Source organism: Larus michahellis, chromosome 6, assembly GCF_964199755.1.
Source record: "Larus michahellis chromosome 6, bLarMic1.1, whole genome shotgun sequence".
Lineage (NCBI taxonomy): Eukaryota > Metazoa > Chordata > Aves > Charadriiformes > Laridae > Larus > Larus michahellis.
The window spans coordinates 56,901,940-56,924,595 of NC_133901.1; the positions used below are offsets into that span (position 1 = coordinate 56,901,940).

A 22,656-nucleotide genomic window follows, 5' to 3' on the forward strand; every position below is an offset into this window, starting at 1 on the left:
TCTTGGTTAGCGTGTCCGGTTTGGGGCACTTCAGTACAAGTCAGACATTGATAAATTGGAAGGAGTCCAGTAGAAGCCACCAAGACGATAAGAGGGCTCAAGACCTAGATTTTAGGTCTTTAACGTACATCTCCTTTCTCCCAAGAGTTGGCCCATTTTACTGAGCTCCTTTATAGACCGGATCCCTTTGCTCTCTGGTTGATGCTGCACCAAGAATGCAAGATCCATTAAGCCAAGAGAAAGCAAGAGCAAACAGAAAGAAAGAGCTTGAGCCAGAGGCTTGATTTATTATAAAGTTAGTGCATTTTGAAGGAGACAAGCCTGGATTTTTGTCCCCAGTAACAAGCCAGTTTTTTTGCATTTTGCAGAGTAAATAACACGTGTTATTTAGTGTAATTTAATTAAAAGTAGATGTAATTGAAAGAGAAAGAAATAAAAGCCAGATCTTGCTCTTGGGAGTATTCAAACTCCAAGGTTTTATGCAAAAGGTTGGCACATTCATGAACATTCTGAAAAAAGGAACCTTTTCTGGGAAGCTGGACTTGGTACTGTCCATATGGGCTCAGCATTCCCTGTTAAGTGAGCAGTACACGCCAGCTGAGGACTTAGGTGAAGAGTATGTGCCTCTTTGCCAGGCCCCTGAATGACAGCAGAGCTTAGAAATCTAGCTCTTCAGACTGCGAAGCATCTATGCACATGCAGAGGAAACTAATTCCAGGGAATTTTGCAGTTCCCACTACACCAAATGTTAATTTTGCAGATGGCAGGTAAACTTTCTGGATCACTTTTGAAATCTTGGTGCTTAAACTCTGCTAAGGTCTATTCTGTAGGTGTAAAAGTAGGTATTTAAACACAAAAAACCCTGAAAAGTTCATTCTTAAACCTCTCTTTATAAGCAGCCTGATTTTTCAAAGTACTGAACCACGTTTCCACAGCCTGTTACGAGAAAACTCTGTGTTCTCTATGGGGAAAATGTCGAATACAGTAATTATGACAACCTTCTAAATGATATCCCTGTAATACTTCCCCGACTCATGAATTAATTTCTCAAAAGGCTTAGACAGACTGTTTAATTTGGAGAAGACCTGAAACATGGAAGTTTAGAAGACTGTTTTCAGAACTGAACGAATAGGCCAAATAAATTCTGTGATTGTCTCCAATCACACTGAAAATATTGAAAATGTGGCTTTTGTAGTACTGTGATCCTGCCAATTTGGAAAGACTTAAAAGATTCAGGGAATGCTTGTAAAATAACAGGAGAAAAATCCTTCTAACTCTTAGCATGATCCACTCCTAGTATCTTGCCCCTCCTCAATTTCTCATTCACACAGTTTTCCAAGGTTTCCTTCCAGAATAGTTTCAAATTTGTTCTGTTTTTGTCAGCTCGGTCTCCTCAGCTCTAATTATCTCAGATAGCCATCCACTGAACGTATGCTACTTTTGCAAATAATGACTCCTTACCCTCACAAAGAAAAAGAAATCTAACAAAAAAGCCACCTATGTTGTTTGGAATAATGAGATACATTGTGGCAACACAGGATAGGAGTTTTTTATGATTTTATGTTCATTTAACCTATCTTCAGTTTATAGTTTAAGATGCTAACAATATTTATTAATCCATTTTGTGTTAATTGAGAAGTAGCATACTTAGATTTAAGAATTTTACTAGTGTTTATTTGAAGAAATTACTATTGACAAAGCAGTTTGAGGGTGAAGAGGAAACGATGTATACAATTACAGTAATATCCATCACTATCGAATTGCCATTCTGTTCTAAGAAAAATCAAAGGAAGAACAAAGGATAATGTATGTCAAAACATATTCAGCAAATTTTTAAACTCAGTGTTGCTGTTGGATAATTTTGTTATCTCATGAAGAGTTTTTATTCAGATATACTATGGCTACAGGGCACTAGGTTGATTATAACATACACAAACATTGTCTTAAAAAATTAAAATATTGGTATACAGCTCTATTTATAAAAGAGCAAAAATGCACAGTATTTATAGAACAAATGCTTACAATTAGATATACCAAAGCTTCAGAATATATAAGTTCATAATTTTACTCTAAAACAGCAAATCATATTGCAGACGTTCATAGTTCAAGACCCTAGAGGGCTTTTAGCCACCTCCAAAAGAAACTAGAGTGTCACTGTCTCTCTTCCTCCTACAGGTAACAGAAGAAAAGACAAAATAGGAGACTGGTCTAAACACACGGTGTACGAAGGGAAAGGCAGGAAGATAACTTGGGAGTTTAGTTCACAGTATTTTACCCTCACCCCTAGGACGCACTGTTCAAAAGCCGATCAGAAAAAGATAATGCTGTATTATGTCTGACACTACTATTTTACTTCCATCCACTGGCCTAACCCAGAGCAGAGTGGAAGCGTGAGAGCAGTGTAAGGGAAGGAGCTTCTGTCTCCTTTCCAACCCAACCTCCGCACTGTACTCTCTCTCTCTCTCTCATTGACATCACTTGAACAACTGTCACAGAGAGAAATGAAATGGCTCTACATGAATCCTCTCACTTGAAGTATGCTCATGCTTATTAATTATCAATCACAGTTGATAAATCCTTGATTACTGCCTTTCTAAAAAAGGACTCTATGAAACCTTTATTTTAACCCTTTTAGGTACATAGGTAGAAACAACATTTATAAAAGCAGTTCAGGGAACTTTGCCTTACTATTTAATTGATGATAAATCAGAATATGTGCTGTACTAACTAGAAAATGGACAGTTGGATTAACTGAGGCTTCTATTTCATCTTGTTCCACAGCAGGGTATACATTATTCTGATGGTAATGTAAACCTTCATCTCTGTTGCTTTATTGCTGCTCTTCAGTTAACAGATGCTACTTCAGTTTTCTGCTATTACCCCAAAACATAATAATCAATTATGAATTTTTATGGTTTAATAGATCAGAGAATTGTAGATTAATAACATGCATTACATTATAGCTAATTCCATTGGCTACAAAAGCTAGCTATTTTAAATTTGCAGACGGTATTTTAAAATATATTAGGCACTCAGGTGTGAATTAAGAAGATACACAAAGGCACTTTATATTGTTCATATTATAAATTAATAGCTAAGCAGAACAATGAAATATTTTTCATTTCTGGTATGAGAATTGAACTGCCCAAAAAAGCGTACTGTCTATCAAATAAAACAATCTCTAACTTTATGCCACAATACGCTGATAAAGAAATAACACCTGAATGAAAATCGTTACACATAACGAAGCTACAAAAGTTTTCCAATAGCTGCTTAGAAAGACAGCTGTTGGAAGGCATATTTGTGTGTGTGCGTATACATGTATTAAAATGACTTAAGGGCAGGCATCTTTTTTCTTAAAAGTGACTGCGAAACATGAGCTAAGGAACATATCACATCATTTGCTACCATATCAATTGCAAAGCAAGGGTGAGCCTAAGACTGTATTTTTTTGTCTTGCACAGATACGAGTGGAAGATTCACACAGAAAAAAAAGAAAAGTTGAATTACAATGAAAAAACAAACACAAGACCTAAACCAGAATAACATACCAGACGCAAAAGCTGCAGTAAAAGGTGCCTCAGTTGCCTTTATGGTTGTAGAAAAACCAATCTGCTGTCTCTTATCAGACATAAACGTGCATTCAGCTATACAATGCAAAAATTAATTGTAACCTTAGGTCAGTATACGATTTTTGGAAACAAAATGAAACCATAGAATTGGTTGTTCGCAAGCAATTAGTTAACATTTAATAACTACCCAAAGTTGAAGAAGAACAGGCTGAACCCAAGCAGTTGAAGGAGGAGGAAGCCATTTTGGGTGTGGCACCTGCAAAGTCAACAGGTGCTTTCTTTAATGAATTTAGAAAAACAAAGCAAAATTATTTTTCACATCTGGAGAAACAAGCGGCTGGGGCAAAAAAGGGAACGCATAGGAGCTGCAGAAAATGCGGTATATTTGATGTCATCAAATCTTAGGAACAGTTTTTAAATTCTGAACAATTCTGGAATGGGTGAAGAAAATGTTCAAGTAGTCTGAGGGAAATCAGTTCTTACAAAGTGGACGATAATATCCGCATTTAACTTGTGGGTGCCACAGCCTTGTGCTATGATTGGCTGCCATCTGGGTTCCATCTGACAGCAGCAGATTGGTATTCTCTGCACACGTCCTCCCAGTTCCTGTCGCCTATGTTTGCTGTCCCTTACACATACACACAATACATTGTTTACTCAACTACAAACATTTCCGTATGTACACAAGCAGCATCTACAGTGTAATCATGCACCAGCATTGAGGATCTACCTGGTATTAATAGCACACATCTGGCTAATCTTTTTACAACTGGTTTCTAATAAAAATTTTCAATGGTGCATACATTTTTTCTCCTATATATGTTAGAAAGCTCTGATGTCTGTTTGCTTTCCTTTATTTCCTGAATAATAACATGTAATTATCGCACGTATAATCGTTTTGCTTTCACGAAGGTAACTTTCTGTTAAGCAGGATAGTTAAATAACTGCAATGGGAACTGTAAGTGTGACTAAGAACAGACCGAAGCAGGCTGATGTGTTAGCACTGCACAGAAATGTTTTTCTTCACGAACAGCAATTTTGCAAGAAGGCTACCAGCACTGGTATACAAACTAAAACTCCTACAGGATCAACAAGGACAGCACTGTCCTTACTTAAAAGAGCAGATGTTATTCCTCTCCATTTATTAAATGATTCAACATTGCGGTATGCCTGCAACTAATTAGTATGATCAACACAGTGCAGGGCAGGAACAAAAGCAGACCAGCCTCTGAGATGTGCTGATGTAAAAGCACACAGGAGTATACATTTTTAAACGCTGTCCTATAATTTATAACCATTACATACTAATCCTTCCTTGATGGAACTTTCATTTGTAAGACTGAATTTAATGTCATTTCTGATTAGGCCTGTCTCTGGATATTAAAACTGACCACCAGGTTTATTCACTTACTAGCAGTTAAATAACTTACTTACTTTAAGACCGTCTTATACTAAATGTTATAGAGAACAGGTCAGTTACTGACAATTAAGAATGACACAGGTGCACGTAAAAAGAACACATATGCATGGGAAAAGAGAGAGAGAGAGAAATATAGATATATTTGCTAAGTCATATACTTACCATTAGCACTGCAAAGTTACTGAAGTGTGTACTCTGAATGGTGGTAATATTGCCTGCAGAACTAATTATGTGGCACCCTTCTCCCCACCAGCCTCCATGTCCATCTAGAAGGTCAAAATCCCAGAAGGCTGCAATGGGGTCTATACCCCGTGCAAAGTGCCTCAACCCTATAGTAAGAGGGCTGGTGAGGTTTCCAAAACTGCACCCATCTGCAAAAGCAACAAACTGAATCAGAGAGATGGAGTGGAAAACCCTTTATTGATGAATGCTGTGTAAAGAGATCTGATAGACTAAACTATGGGGAAAAAAGCAATAGACAAATACTCTTAATGATCAAAATCAAAGGTAGTGCTCACATTCAGAAAAGTTTGCAATAGTATAAATAAATGTGAACATTTGAGTCCCATAATATGTCCAAATGATCTAATCATCTTTCACAAAGCAGATTTTTTTTTTTGTTTGTTTCAGATTCTTCAGTTACAACCAGTGTTACACTATTGCCCATGTAACTGCAGAAATGGCTCAGTTTCATGGTATGATTAATAGCTGAGACAATTCTGCACTTTGAAAGTCACATTTAAACATTTTAAAAATGTTAATAGAAATGAGAGCACTATTCAGCATCAAATAAAATTAGTAAAATTGCCTGGGTGAATAATTAATCAAAATAATGACTCAATAGCACGTACAATATATCACATTTAGACAAAAGCCTTTAATAACACCTGTTTTACGTCCATCGTATCAGAAAGTATACCGGTGAGTATTGATACATGCAACAGGGCACTATTCCCACTCCAAAAGCCTTATATTTTTAGTGTCTAGGACATTAACATTGCAATTTTCATTGTAAAGAGTAAAATGATGTTCTTTGCTATAGCACCGTGCCTTAAGAAACAAGCATCTGTAACAACGCTGTCAACCAACAGCAGTCCAAAATTTGCATTCCAGTCATACAGCAAGTGCATTTCTTTATTTGCAGGAGAATTTGAATAAAATCATGCAGACAAGAACAATTGCAAACATTTGTACTGAAGAGAGACTGTTTCCAGCCTCTCAGCACACTGTATGCTCTACTCCTCTATTCTCTACATATTCAAGTATACTGTAGCTTTTAGAATAAAAGAAATAATGCATAACAACTCCTCACCTATTTTAGCAAAAACAGCTGGTGTGGCAACCGTCCTACGTTTCCCATCATCTGCAAGATTTGATGAGTTTCCTGTGCTAGGAAAGAGTTTTCCATTCCGAAAGACAATAAACTGTAGCTTGCAAGTGGAGTTATCAACAGATTGCCAGGCTGAAGACTGAGAGAAGACAGACTGTGGCAAATGAACTGAAGCTACTGCTACAGCATTCTGTACAATGAGAAAAAAAAAGAAACATTTAAAATGCAAATCACAACAGGGTTGCTTTCATGATGTTTTAAACTCCTGTACAAGAAATGTACGCTGCCTTCCTTTTCCAACAGACTGGAAGCAACCAAAGAAGCACGAGCTGTAACCATGGGAATAGGATTGGTACAGTGCATATTAAAAGGGAAAACGTTTTGATTGAATGTGAGAGTCTATATGGTCAAGCTCCCTGCTGCAGAGGTGAGAATGGTTCTTACCGTGCCTGCTAGAGGGTCCATCAACACTGCAGATCTGATTTAAAGAGACAACCTCTACCAGGTTTTCTCCTTCACTTAAAACAGAATCAGACAACTTACATTAAAACATTTCTCTGAAGGGGTACTTAAAGAGTACAAAAATAATTTTATTAATACAAAAATTACATCAGCAGAGAGCTGCAAGTGCAGTAAACAACACATTCTATGAATATGTTTTTCTTGCTTCGTATAAGGAAAATCAGTTAAGTCTCTGTTTTAGTAACGCAGGATTAAAAAATATTACAAGCAGTAATGTAACAGAGGAAAACAAGACGGCACTAGGAGGAAATGAATGAAGACTGTCAGATCACTATAATGGCTTTGAGTTGTGAGTGTGTTATACACCCTTTTACAAGCAGATAATTCCCTTACAGCAGAGCTATAAAATACACCAAACATTATGTTCTGAGGACTTCACTCATCAAGCATTTTTTCCTGCCAAAGTAGCAAACTAATCATTAAAGACTGAGATATTTACAAGAAAAAACAAATGATGAGCAATGGGGAAATAAACAGGGAGTCTGTCCTGAGCCTTGAAGTGAAAAGTGTATGTATTTAAAAACAAACAAACTACAAAACGTTCTAATTTGCATTTCCCTCAAGGGCAAAGTATAGCTTCTGTGCACATAATTTACATAGATTATCACACAGTTTACTCATAGCACATGTGCGCTACCTCTTTGAGAAGTAAAACAATAATCTTCACAATCATGTACACAAACATGACATTAATAAATGTCCATGTGCTGGGAGAAATACATGTGAGTGATAAAAGGTACACAGAGATCAGCAAACTAAAACAAGTATGAGAAGCATCTAGTGACCTCATGATAAATATGGGAGAAAAGCACGAGTAGTCTGCGATGTCACTGCGATGCTTAAATAAACAGATAAAGGCGCCTGTACAATTTTCTCTTTATTACCATGTATAATACGGAAAGGTTTTGTGATTTTAACAATAAAAACACCAAAAATTCCTTTTTGAAGTTAGTATTCAAGCGAGGTGATGCTACTTATTAAAAATACTGAGGAAAAAACCAGAGGAAATAGCAACAGGAGATTTCTAGATTAGATTTTAAAATTACTATGAAGGCTCTAATTGGAATTAACCGAGCTAAACATCAAACACTTGTCCTTCGATTGTTTCCACTGCCTAATTCACTAAAGCTGTCATAATTGGCTTTATCTCACGCTTCTGAAAAAGACATATTTTACTCTATGATATCCCAAACTATCTGTATATGCTGAGCCTCTGATGATACCATTTTGGCCATAAAATTGTTACCAATAGGTATGCACAGAAATTTTTAGAAGTGTCATTTGCAAACCCCAGACGCTGTTGAGGACTTATCTGGAGATGTACAGAAGTGTAAGAGAAGTTACAGTGTGGTTAACTTTATACTGGATTTTTATTATTATTCTGTGCTGTAAAAAGCAACAATGACATACTAAATAACACTAATTACTAATTATACACAAAAAGAGAAAGCTAGAAGCATCTGAATAAGCTTATGATAATGAAACCAACAGCTACAGGCAGTGGGATAAGCAACAATGTGCTATGACTTGACAAAAGCAGTCCTAGACAAGCCAGAGAAAACAACAGGTTTATAGCACTTTTGCTAAGAGGGGAAATGGTCTAATTCATTGTGGTTCTCTAATTTATTTTCCATTGGGACTTACTGATACCAATGGGAAAAAGTGTGGACAGAGCTCGGCTGTGGGACTGGGGAGGCGCAGAGAAGAGGCTGCAGACATCTGAAGCACGGAGAGCTGGTGTGCAGGGCTGATGCCGGGTTGCACAGCTGGGGAAAGACCAAAGTGATGTCCATCCCTCACCTCCTCACCAGTGACCCGTCTCTGCCCACACAGAGCCCCTTCACTGCATAGCATAAAAGAAAGATCCCGATCACAGTGTGATCCACAGACTACAGCTCCACCTTACAGGGGCAAAGTCAAACACAGTGAAGAACAGCTGTACACAGCCTACAAATGGATTTAGTGTGGACTGGTCGCGCTCCTTGGACTGACTAAGCAAATCTCACACGTGCAGCAACACAGCATCAAATTACTCACGACAAAAAGACACATTTACAGAAAACGATTTTCTCATTAGGCTTCAGGAGAGTGTTTTCCCCCATTTGTCTCCCCAAAATGTACCAAGACTATAAATACCCATAATATTAACTATTTAATAATACTCACTAAATAATGTCTGCAGTCACTTCCCGGAATACAGTTTAATTGTGAATACTGCCCTATGGATACCCGTTATTTTAAACAATTTCTTTGGAGTGCAGGCCGTCTGGTGGAGTGAAGGGCAAAGGGACAGGGCTGTTTCTTGACAGGACAAATGTACGTGTAAAGTCAAAATACTCACTGCACATCAAATATTTACTTTATGTAGAAATTCCTCAAAATTAAACATCAAACTGTCTGCTACGGCAACATGCCTGCCAACAAGCTCCTGTGCTAGGGTATTAATGAAAAATGCACACATTGACAGTGCCCACACATCCACAATGCTGTTTAAAAATATGAATAAATATTTGTGAACAGTTTTAACATCTAAGATACGTGACAATCTTCTTTTCAATAGCATTAGTCATTATTCACATGAGAGGGATGATCTGAGCACTCAGGCAATCCTTGTTATTGTGGTAGAGGACGGATGGAGCCTGACTGGAGGCTCAGTCTTGGATTCCGCTAATCTCATGTGTAGTGATGAATAAATCAGTTCACCAGTCATGCCTCAGTTTCCCTCGCATTTGGTGAAATAAAAATGATGGTATTTCTTTTGCTTTCTAAGGTGCTCCTAAGTCTAGAGATGAAACACAACGTGGGAACAGATTATTACTAATACCAGCGACAATGACATCAAATTTTGAGTGAATGACTGTACTTCAGATGTTTCAAAATCCACATAAATAATTTCATTTTTAAAAATTTACTTGGACACCATATCACCATGTCACATAAGAACTGACATATCTGAACATGATAGTGGCAGCATCTCAAGAAGCTGCTCCACCTCTAAGAGAGGAGAAAGAGCACTAGAGACAAAACCACCATCAAATGTCCTGCATGGGAGCTGCAGCTTTCCAATGACACAGGTCAGCACTGGCATCTCATATTTTCCCTCGAAAAGCATAGAATCTGTGTCAGCAATGTACTAGTCAGGATTTAGACACTCTGTGAGCGTTTTGAAAACGGAATGTCAATAATCCCTTCATGACTCCATTTCACTTTTAGTCCTATTAACTGGATTGTATTGGCATTCAGAAAAGAAATCCTGAACATATTGTATATTTTTCTAAGGAATATTTTTCTGCTGGAAAATACCAGAGTTTTAAAATGAAAGCTATCCACACATTTGTGCATAAATATGATAGAAATTATGCATATTTCAAAAGCTCCCAGTTATCTTCCATGTTATCTGCCCAGATATTAAAAAAAATCTGCTGTGTGACCTGCAGCCAGGGAAAGAGGGCTTATCAGCACTAAACCAGCTCTGAGGATTTTCTGGGAGGGCTCCTAGGACTCCTGGCTCTGAAGACTTCTTGGAACCTGGGAAATTTTCCAAAAAGCCAAATAAAAGGTTGTTTTAAGCACTCTGAATCATAATTTGGAAAGTACAGTTTTGTAAGTACTTCTGAAGTTTCGTTTTTTGTTTCCATTTCAGAGCTATTTTTTGTGCGTGTGGATTTTTTCAAAATATCTGATGAACAGAACAGCACAAATAAATCCAACTGGATCCCATAAGTTTTAAATTTGAATGGAAACCTCATTCTAAAGAGGAAACGGTCCTCAGGATATTGAGAGCTACAGACTCTTGACATTTTTGTAGCTCATGCATGTGTGACCCTTATTAAAAACGTTTTAAGGGAAAAATGAAAGATTTAAAGTGAAGTTTTTCCCCAGGCAGTTTTATTCTGGTCAGCAGTCCATTCCTTACAATCAATGCTAGCATTTGCAAGGAGTTTTTAAGTGTTTAGGAAAGACAGCCTCTTGCCTTAGGTGCCTTTGTGATATGTTGGCCCTTCTACTTTAACGATTCTTTAAAGAGACCTGCTCCCATTTTGAACATTGCTTCCCCAATATCTTGCTATACTTGTCTAAAATTTAGCATAATATTGAGAGACCATACCCATTATCACACAATCATTATCAAGGAAGATACTTGGTAACCACTGTGGAATGACAGAAATCAAATTTTTTTCAGTAGCTCTTCCTTGCGTATGCTTTGATAATAGATTGATTTTGAGTTCAAGCACAGTATTTCTTTTTGAGATAAAATATATTTCATAGGAAATCATCCAATTTTGAGTCCCCAGAACAGTCATAAGGTATATTTTTCCAATCGGCAATTTCCTTAACTTAAATAACAGCACCTTAACAAGAGGTCAGAAGAAAACTGGGGCGGGGGAAGAAGAGTAAATGAAATCATCTGAACGCCTAGCAGAGAACTGGAAAAGCAGCTCCATTGCTTCCAAATTTTAAAGAATCTGATGAGGTGTTTTATAGATTCAGATGCAAGACACCATATATTATATTATTAAAGATACAAGGATGTTGCCAAAATAGGCGAGCTATATAAAGTTACAGTAGCAGTAAACAAAAAGTAGAAATTAAGCTCTACAACAAACAGCCTATATTACTAAATATGTTATGACTGAGTTAGGACTGTGGTCATCATAATAAAATCAAGCAAATAAATTATTTATACATATACAATAGATTTTATTTTAGCCCTCAAACAAGGCAGCAGCTCCTTAGAAGCAACTGAAAATTTCAGTTTGGACTATATGTGAAAGGTTTGGCAATTAACATAAAAAAAAATGCAAAATTATTTTTTCAGATGTCTCTCCTGGTAGGTATTTAAATAACATTCCTTTGGAATTATATCAGCATATGAGATAAGGACAGGTATTTGGCCCATTGCTGTGAGGCTTTAGGTAGACTGTACCCTGAGTACTACTTTTCTAGTATGAAAAATATCAACAAAAGACCTCTAAAATTTAGACTATCTGGGAATTTGCCAAATAAAGTTTCTACAAAAAGAATGGAAATAATGCCAGTTTGAAGAAGTATGGTTATACAAGACACATACTCCATGACAAACAATTTGACAGGTCCTAAAAGAGATAGGATTGATCATTTTTTTTTTTTTTAAATGGGAGGAAGCCAAGCAAGCAAAATAGGAGATCCCCAGCTGTGTTAACTTATCTACGTAACCTCGCTCCTGATTTGTCACAATTTTACTACGCTTTTTAGACTGCTGTTTAAACCCAAGTCTGGAAAGGCTCAGGGATGACTAGCAAGTGAAAAGCAAAATTTATATAGATTCCCAGAGAGAAATGAAGAGGTACCTCCAAAAATGCAACATAAAATCACCTGGCTATTGAGATGAAATTGCTAAGCATGTTAGGATTATTATGTGGTAAAGTCATTATGTGGTAATGCTGCAGTTCACATCCACCTCAATATCTGGAAACCTAAGTACAGAATCCAAGATAGCTTTGTTCTAGCCAGGCATAAATGCTGTTTTAGTGCTAAGTGAAAATGTGGCATCAAAAAGAAATACAGGCAAATTGTATGAAAAGGTACAAACCCATCTAATGTGTGTTTAAAGTTATTAATAATAAAGGTGTTCTAGAGTTTTCTAGAGTCATGCTGTAGAAACGTTAGATTTAGCAAATAGCATGGAAATTTTAGAAAAGCTGGCAATATAAAATAATCTTGGAAAACCTGATTGTCAGTAACCCTTTTCTAATAAAAGTAAAAAATAAAAGTAATCTCCACATTAGGATTTTGTATTCAAATTTGAAATCTTGTCAAATTCAGGAAATTCATTAATAACAATTCACAGGACTTACGAGATCAAGAATGGATTAGCAGATCAAAAAGGACAATGAGTATAATCAGAAAGTGTATGAAAGGGAGAAAAACCCACTGATCAGTGAAACAAAATAGTTTAAGTTTCAAGAAAAGGATGAATACAGGGATAATTGCCAAATCCATTTTACATACAGCAGTAAGTTCTTCAGATCTATATTAAAAAATAACAAGGAAAGAAGTAGAGCTGCCATATAGAAAGAATCAGGTAGAGATAAAACAAACTAAAAATATTAGGTAATACATTTTTTATTTAGCTTCAATGAAAGTGTTGATGTTTACATGAAGACAATGTTAAGATCAATAATGAGAAAAAGAATACAAAAACTACCACAAATGTCAAAGCAAAATTCAGTAAGAGCTGAATATTGTCCTACAAATCTTTGAAAGAACTGACACATGAAATCAAAGGACAATTGTAATTTTTTTTTTTTTAGGAATCTACCAAGGTGGTCATAGAGCAATGATGACTGCTCGGTAAAGTGATCTACAGTTAAGGTGTAGATCATGGTATAGACCTATGCACGAGTGAACAACTTTATTGCCCAGTTCACAATGTTATTCACAGCTGCTGCTGCCATATTGGTCTGCTTCTGTCTCCAATGACAAGCTGTTTTTAATGAGTTCAAAAGAGTTGACTGGTAAATTGCATAAAAATGTGGTGTCCTTTATTTTTACTTCTACATGGACCACTATGTCATAGTTCCTGCATTCTGGTGTGATGCATTGAAGTTGCTTATGCATTCATGCGTTATTCCTCCTAACCATAGGTCAGCATTGAGGACTTCATTATCAATGCATCCATGAAAATACGGTCAGAAAATGTAGTACTTTTTTTCCAAGAAAAGGAAAACGTGTAGAATTCCACAAGCAACAACTGACCTGTTAACCTGATATTGTGAGGGAAAAGAAAAAGAGGGGGAAAAAACAAAAAATCAAAGAAAAAGATAACACAAAGGGAGACCAGGTAGGTTTACTAAGCGTAAATAATGCCAGACTCACATGATAGTCCTCCTTGATAACTGTTTTTCTAGACAAGGCAATACAATTCACCGTATTTCCTTGGTCTTCGGTAAAATATTGGATGCTACACAGAAAATATTAGCCGAGTTGAGACACTGAGAATTAGTAATAAATAGTGTCAGGTGAATAAAGAACAAGCTAAAATTGATAATACGATTATTTACTTTGAAAAAGCAAGACAGGAGTGAATATATCTGAAGTTTCTATGAAAATCAGTTTGGGAACTTCCAATTTTGATTTGATGACCTTGAAACAAAGAGGAATGTCTCCTAAGACAACGTTCAAAATTTTACAGATTTGTAATGAGAACTTCTATTATAAGCTGGTGAAACAGACCACTTTGGAAAGCAACAGACAAGGAAAAGGACTTGAAAGCACTGGTTGATCACAGGATGACTCAGAGCCACTATAATTTAACAATAAAAAAAAGAAAAGAAAATACAGTCCAGAACATACAAGATGACACATTTCCATGGAAATACTCTGATTTTAAAAGCCTAATCAGAAACACACTACACCATTTATATCAACTGGGCTCAGGAAAAATCAGGCCAGAATAGAATGGGTGTAGAGGATGGTTAATAGGGTCACCATTAAAACGAATAATTTGTTTCACAAGTGCAGAGTAGAAGAGTTTAGCTTTGTTAGCCTAGCAAAATGAAAGAAGAGGCTGTGCCTGCCCTCTTTGAAAATACCAGAGGAATAGCATCTAGGGAGGAAGAAGAGTCATGTGAGCAAAGAGCCAGCACAAGCACAAGGACAAACAGGACATTGGTCAAGAGCAAAAATGCAGACTTAAAAGTATGAAAATATTTCCTAGCCTTATAACAGAGAGGAGAGGATAGCTTTCAAACATTATGGACACAAAGGAAAAAAACACCTACTCCTGATAGAATCTTTGAAAACTTTATGATAGAATTACAAAATGCTGTTTAAAAGTTTTGGTTTATTTCTCTGTTTTACAAGAAGTGTCTAAAATTCCTTTTGAGAACTGATGAATTCCCCGAATAAAGGAATTCCTGAACTTCCTACTTCTACTTACATCCCCAGTACACAGTTAATAGAGCTTGTAAAAATCTCACTAAGAAGAAAAAGAGTTTAAAAAACTATACAGTCATGGTGGATTCAAGTGACTCATATCTGCAATAAAAGAACATTGAGCATGGAAATAATATTATCATTTTTTTGAGAAACAAGAAAAAAATTTGCACACATGCAAGAGCTGCAGACAGTCAGCAAACTTGAAAATTGAGCCACTTAACGGAGACACCTATTTCAGAAATCTTAAAATAAATGTCTAAAAATAGAACAATTAAATACAGATGTCACAGGGAGTAGTAAAAAAATGAAGACACAGGCATATTTATATTTCTTATCTTCCTACTATTTGTCCTTAAAATTGAAGAGATCTTTAGCACTTTTGCCAGAGCTCAGTCTCCTATACTGTGTGATGGTCAAGACAGCAATATCCGTCACAGGTAACCATTAACTACTGACACTCAGATGAACATACATGCCTAATATGCAATCACATAAACCCCCTAATCACTATACTACCATTCCTAAACAAGAATCCCAGATTTACTCTGCCCGAAATAGGATAGAAAATGAAGACATCCTTCCTTTGTGGTAGCATCAGTAGTAGCACTACTGGGTAACCCTGTGGCTCTGAATAAAAGACAAAATCCTTTCATTACACTGTTGGATCAGCCAGCAATCTCCCATACACTCAGGCTGCACCTATAGGTAGGGCCATAATACTTAACTCCGATATTGCGGTGATTTCAAAGAAAGCCTTTGAGGCAACTCCAGTATCAGCTGAAACAGGTGATTCTGCAAAAGCCGCAGAAAGAACGATGAATCTGCAGACAACCTCAAACATTACTGCTCCAGTAGCTACAACGTAAGAATGAGGATTAAGAACCACATTTGTAAATGATTTACTGCTGATAATTTGTTAGTATACTTTCTGCATATTCCAGAATTCCATACCAGCAATTTCATTTTAAAATTTCCAAGTTTTACCCAAGTTTTCACCTTTTATGGTAATGTATCTTTTGCCCAAATGCTGACAACAGAAAAAACACCGTAATGCACAACAAAAATCAATAATGAGGGAACAAGATCATATAAATTGGATTTTATATAAGAAACACAACATAATTTTGTTATAATGTCAATTATTAGTTTTTATATTTAATTTAGATTAAGTTTTAATTTTAAAGTTTTTTTTAGATTTTTCAGACAGCACTACATGACTGTTAGTTCAGGGTTTCTTATTGCAAGTCAAGCAGAGTCCGCGATAGACTTGCCATAATGCAGAAAGTTATGCCAGAGAACACATAAAATTAGTCTTCCTGGGAATGTAAGAGTTCTTAAGGGTGGCTTATGAGTTTTCAACTGGAAATTAAAGGGGGTTTTTTGGGGGGGAAGATCCTTGACGTGTTAAAGGATTTTCACACACCCCAAAATTCAGGCTGTAACTTTCCGTTGTTTTCCCCTGGACCTACAGAGACTCACTGCAGCTTCATTTTTAAAAAGGATGGCTTCTGGCAGTGCGCTCTACAGGAAGACTCACCCTCTTAGGAGTTTGGTTCACCGGGCCCTTCAGGGATGCATTAGCTCCTAGAAACACTACATTTTCCTCTGAGCAGCCTGGGATGAAGGAGTATTTTTCCTTTTTATTTAGAAGCTCAGTTCATTTTCAGGCATTAAATATGCGAGGTCTTTCTGGAAAGATAGTAAGCATATTCAGTTTTTTTATTGCATTGATGAGACTGTGGTTTTAATTGTTGCAGATGCACTCAGAGGATGGGATGGGCATATGCTAAATTGTCAGAATTTTTAAATATAAAGTCACAATAAATAATCTCGGGAGCTGTCTAAGTGGAACATTCAGCTACATAATTACAATGCTTTCACCATGGATCTTAGGAAGGGCATCATAATTATACAGAATACCTAACTAAGCAAATACCTTTTACAGCTCATTGACCACTGCATTCAATTATATATAAGTATTACCAGTTTAGAAGAAAGGATCATGTGAATTCTAGCTTTGTCATACTGGCATACATGAGGGTTTTTTGCCACGACCACTTTTAATTTATTTTTTGGAACAAGGTGAATTGTGTTAATGTAGGCCTCATTAGGTCTTGCTTTCTGCATGCTCCATAGTTTAGTAATTATCATACATAAGAAACTATTAGGAATGGGAACAAAGAGAATATTTCCCACTACTCAGACAAAGCGTTTAAAAATATTTTTCTAAAGTTGCAGAAACACAATGTGATTTAAAGGAGAAAGGATACTAGGTGGCTTATATGCATAAGTAAAACCACTCTGTACTAAACAAAATTCATATGCATTTTAATAGAGTGTACTACATACCATTAGGGATTTTATGATTTTTCTAAAGTCTTAGATAATTTGTGTATATCCATTTATTGAATATAAGTACACAGTGATGCAACCATTAGGTAATACAGTAATTCAAAATGACTGAATATTGGAACTATTTAATCATACTAGATGATAAGATTTCTAATTTCACTGATGTGGTATTCACACTTAGTTAAGCTAGATAAATAAAAGTTCATTTAGTAACGTAAGTGGGAATGTAGTGAAAAAGATTAATTCAGAATTTTTTAATAAACTATTTTGATATAATTTTCCTGAGGCAAAGTGAGCTTCTACATTGCATATAACATACAGAAGTCCAAGTATGAAGTGTTTTTCTGGTGCTGTCTTTTCAAAAAGATGACTGTAATGAAATGCTGACATTGCTGCTTGATGACTACTGAAACCTTGCCCCCTGTCTGATTATGGAGGAAAGCTGAAACTGCCAAAAATAATTTTAACAATCTGTGTCCTTTAGGAAGTGAATTTAAAATTCCACACCATGAAACAACTCAACATTCTGCAGATTTTGAATTATTTGGGTATTATCCTCAGGAATGATCCCTATTGCCTATAGCCATTAAACAATTCAGACACAGCATTACTCTTGCAAGCCGTAAACTGGGCAAGGCACACATTTCTAGAAGTGGATCTGAGATCACTCCATTCCTTTGCTTTGCTATGTAAGACAGTTAAGTATTTGAAAAAGTGGTAAGATTGCCTTTTCTTTAGTCAACATATGCACAATCACACTTTCCTTCACTCTAGTACAAGATACATCTTCCCTATCCTCACAACAGTCAAGAAAATACACCTTCTGAGGAGGAGCAAATACGGTTTCTTCCATCCTTCTGTTCCCAAACTCAGTTTTCCATTTTGAAAAACTGATATATTTTAGTCTCCAACTTGCCAAAAAAATTATCTGCTTCCTGAATTTCAGTCATTCAGTTGATTTATTAGCTTCTACAGTACAGTCAGAAAGCATGTGACGTAAGAATAAAGGTAAAAAAAATGAGTAAAGTGAGTATAGCTACACAGGCAAGAGAGAAGTTGTGAGTCACGTAAGTGTCTTCACATTTGGATGAAAGAACCCAAGGTCTCCAGACCCTTGAGTTGTATGGTGGTAAAGTGGATGTATCTCGATGGCAAGTGACATTTCAAAATTCTTATAATTGAGATGTTGAGTATGAAGGAGAAGACAGGCATTCCACTACTGCTAATCCCTGTAGTTGTTAGTAGCTGCTGCTCCTCAAAGCTCCCCCACAAAATCACATACCCTGCTCCACGAGTCTTGCACACATCTTCAGGATTCTGACACCCCCAGTGCGGACACAAAAGACAAGATACTGAGCTCAGTATGATGATGAAATAATAAAATCAGAGTTTCACCCTTAAAGTTCAGTTCTGGCCGAATGCCATGCTGAACACCTAGTTAGAGTAAACCCAAATATAGATTTGGTACATATGTTTGCGTGTGAAATACGAGACCATAGATATTGAAGGGATTTATCCAAGACTACGTTTGTACGAGCATTAGGGCTTGTACGGCATTAGTGGGTCAAAATTTGTTCCACGTTGGTGATGTAAGCCTTTGTTTCTGTTTTAATTTTTGGACAAGCGGGCAGAAAGGAAGGGAAGAAAGGAGTCCATCTGGAAAGTAAGTTGTCAATTCATTAAGAGCAGTACCCTTTTCCAAGCCATTCTATTTTGGGGTTATAAATAGAAAATGGATATTGTGTGAGGAATAGTATATTCCCCCAATCCTTTTTTAAAAGAAACAGTATAAGTTGTTCTTCTTGCAAGTAACATTTGCAGATATGTTTTTCACCAGCAATCTACAGTCATGAGGAAGCTTTGAAAATAAAACATTGCGGGATGCATGCATAAGTACATTGTATGTATAGTTCATGTGAAAATCTGCTGCGTCGGACCTTTGGTTCAGCCAGAGAGCATTCAGAGCCAAACAGAACACTTCTACCTCCAGCTGACTCACACGTACTCTCATTGTCCTCATCAAAAATTACTGGTTTATCTGGACAGACTCCTTAGCCCAGAACACATCCATTCTAGCAAGCGCTTAGGGACAATCTATCTTGATTCTTTCTACTGAGTTTTTCTAAGGGATTTGTTACAGAGCTATGTGAACATCAAAAATATTTGCTAGCATTATCCACAATAAAATCCAATAACAACCACAATGGAAGTGAGGTCTGAGTGAACCTTCCATCAGACCACGTCTCCACCAATCTAGTGATCACTTTATACAGCCCTGTCAGTTGAAGAAGGTTGGAAGAAACCTAACACTCATTTCTGAACATTTCACAGATGCTAAGAAACCACCTAGGCATATGTGCAAATTTTTCTGTTACTGCAAAAATAATCACTTGACACAGTCAGTGTTAAGAATTTAATTTCTAAAAGTTGACTGAATTAAAATCTTAGTCCTCTAGTCAAATCAAATTTTGTAGCTCAGCTGCTACAAAGCAGTTATGATGTTCTCCTGGTTAAGATTTTAAAATACTAACGTACATTATCAGTTCTTGTCATCAGTCTTCGCTACATGAAATCTCATAGTTTATATTGGGTGAGGATAGTTTTATATTTCTAGGGCAGTATGCAGTGTATTGCTCTCACCGAAGCGAGCACCTTCGAGTTGAGATGCCAAAGAAGGTCACTCGAGACTTCTTAAATAGTGCATGAACCCAACTGAGGTCTCAACTAACCCCAGGAGAGCATCCTTTCATTCCCACTCAGTGACTGTTGAGAATGATGTTTCCTAATACAATATAATAGATTTCTAATATAATAGATTCCTGTAAATACTCAGATAGGTGCTAACCTAAAGTTAGAAGGGATGAAACTTGTATAGTAATAAATAAAGACTGAGAACTAAGAACTTACATCAGCCTTCTCTCCCCATTTCTTAGATGAAGCAAAAGAGAATAACAATACCTTTCTTAATTCTTCCAAATGCAAAGCTGCTTTCAGTTTGCAATGTACTAGAGGAGCGGATGGGGAAGCATAGCCTTTTTGTTTTGCTCGTGGCTTTTGAATTAATACAAGTTTTCAAGTATTAGTGCTGCAGGGCCTGTATACTGAAAAAGCAACCGCAACGTGTTCATTAAAAATAGCGGTCTATATGCCATGAAGTGTTCACTTTTTAAAATCTTGTAAATTAGTTATATAAGCAGCAAATTTGCAATTTAATCAGTAGAAAATGAATTGGTTTACATTGTTATATGTTAGCATTCGCAACGGTTTGAATATTTTTGGTCTTCCTCTCTTGCTCTACTGATTTTCTAATCTTTTTCAGTAAAGGTCAATTCTTCTGGCATCAGTATATTTAATGTGTTCACAAATTTGTACCAAAGGCCTTTATTTTAAAGGGCTTCATTTTATCAGTCAGACACATCAACTGTGTGTATAATTCAGACTTTCTCAAGGGCTTCCACTGCCAAATTTGACTGATTTCAAGTGTGTTACCATTCTTGCTGAATCACTTCCAGTCTCCTATGAAATTGATATGCCTTTATTTTAGGCAGTAGCAATGTTCATTTTCTAACATAAAAACTTAATGTGTTCACCATTTCACTATCTTTTTGTTCCGGACTCCCCAGTTTTACTTTCTGCATTAAATAGGATGGGTGTACTTGGCTGAATCCTGCACATGCATTTCTGGACTCTTGCTACTGCTAGTGCCAGATGCTGATATGAGTACCTGAGTGTATGCATTAATTATTTAGGAGCGAGGATCTGAAAGAAACGTGCTCAAGGAGGGAAAGGGAAAGAAAATCAATACAGAAAAAAATCGAGACTCTCATGCCAACTGAAGGATTAACATCATGTACAAAATTAATAACTGACATTATTAGCTGAAAGACAGTGTATTTGAGAAAAACTGGCAAAGTCCCAAATTGTCTATCTCAGCAACAAGACAGACTTACGGTTTTTTATCATCAGGAATTCTGAGTTCTGGAAGCTCTATATATCTACAAAGATATGAAAACACTGCTGCCAAGGGCACAGACTCTACTGAAAACTGTATTCCCATTTTTCTCCAATCACTGTCTAACATAAGGAAGAGGTACTTTTATAGCAAGTACGAGGGCCTTGATAAAACTAGAAAAGACTAATTTAACAAACTAATGAATAGATTTTGACCCTACTTGCCCAACTACACTTAGACTTACTGTGTTTTATTTCTTTCCTACAGGACACATCATCTGAAAAGCAAAGGTCTTCTCTTGAAAACAGCATTAAGTAAATGTCTCAACTTGAACAAAATGAAATAACTTCCGTTAGTGTCCCAATTTCTTCAATACATAAACACAAAAATAAAAATTGATTGGCCACTTTGTGCGCTTCTGTGCTTCTAAATTTTGATATTCCCACATTTCTTCAATAGATGTACATTAAAACTGCAGTGACAACTACATTCATAAGAAAACAAAACTGTACTCACTAGTTATAAATATCTTACAGTCTGTCTTTTAATTTTATCACCTTGTTGGGGCTCTTTGCAGGACACACCAAAAACATATTCTTGATGTAGTTTTGATATCCCTCTAGCTTTTTAGATCATTTTTTTTAATGTCTCTGTTCGGAAGCAATAACCCAAAAATTATGCACTCTGCGTGTCTGAACAACAGCATTTTCTTGCTTTGTAACCTTGACATGGACAATGTAAGATACTTGTACTTGCTAAGCCATGGTCTATTCAGCATCATTGTGTTAGCATTACTCACCAAGTGGAATTAAAAACTGCACTACAGTTACCATGACAACCAGCTGTCTCCCACATACAGCATCAGTTTGAATTTGTGCAGACCATTCTAACAATGATTTAAGTCAACAAATTCAGTATTACCCTAAGGTAAAAATCTGGTTTAAAAACAAATAAATATTTTCAGTTTTGTAATATTACTTAGCTCAATACATTAATTCCAAGTATGACTTGGGAGATCTTCAGAGAGCTGCATGACTTTTCTTAGAAATCAAAGGTGAATCTTCTAACCAACATACAGTCGAGGACCTCTGAAATTCTTGACTCAATGAACATGTAAGAAGCATATGAGGAAGAAAAGGCATAACATTCATAGAAGACTTTGTGGGAAAAATGCCTTAGAGTATTTATTTAATAATTTTCTAAAATTTACATTTGAATGATGCTGTTGATTACCTTGGATAGTATCACTAACATCATCGTTGTTTGTTTACTGTACAGATTCTTACTAGAAAATAAAGTGCAATCCACATTCTTCTGAAAGTATCAGCCAACATTGAGAAAATTGGAAAATGGGAACCATTGGGAAAATAGTCTGAAACCTGGAATGCAGTTTCTGGGCTGGAGAATTCTAAAATAAGTTCCTTTACTAGTAAACTTTCAGGGTAGGTTTTTTTTGTTTCTTTTGTTTTTAATAATCAATTTACATGCAACAAGAAGGCACAGTTGCTTTTGAAAAAGCTGAGCTATAAAGGACAGAGGCAAGTGGAGTATATAAAATTTATATCATATTTACAATATCTGGTGAAAC

General features: G+C 36.3%; 1 protein-coding gene across 4 annotated transcripts in view; it reads right to left on the bottom strand.

The window, feature by feature from the left end:
* Positions 1-22,656, bottom strand: part of ADGRA1 (adhesion G protein-coupled receptor A1) — a 278,773-nt gene that overhangs the window by 46,086 nt on the left and 210,031 nt on the right. Inside the window, exons 1-3 of one of the 4 annotated variants that reach the window (XM_074591678.1) lie at positions 16,302-16,400; positions 6,305-6,512; positions 5,155-5,363 (exon numbers count right to left, since the gene is read on the bottom strand). In XM_074591678.1, the coding sequence (XP_074447779.1) occupies positions 5,155-5,157 (3 nt within the window). In that variant the 5' untranslated portion in view covers positions 5,158-5,363; positions 6,305-6,512; positions 16,302-16,400. Of the gene's footprint in view, positions 1-5,154; positions 5,364-6,304; positions 6,513-6,766; positions 6,806-13,702; positions 13,790-16,301; positions 16,401-22,656 lie in introns of those variants that run through there. The other 3 variants (XM_074591679.1, XM_074591675.1, XM_074591674.1) reach the window with 3 other exon arrangements.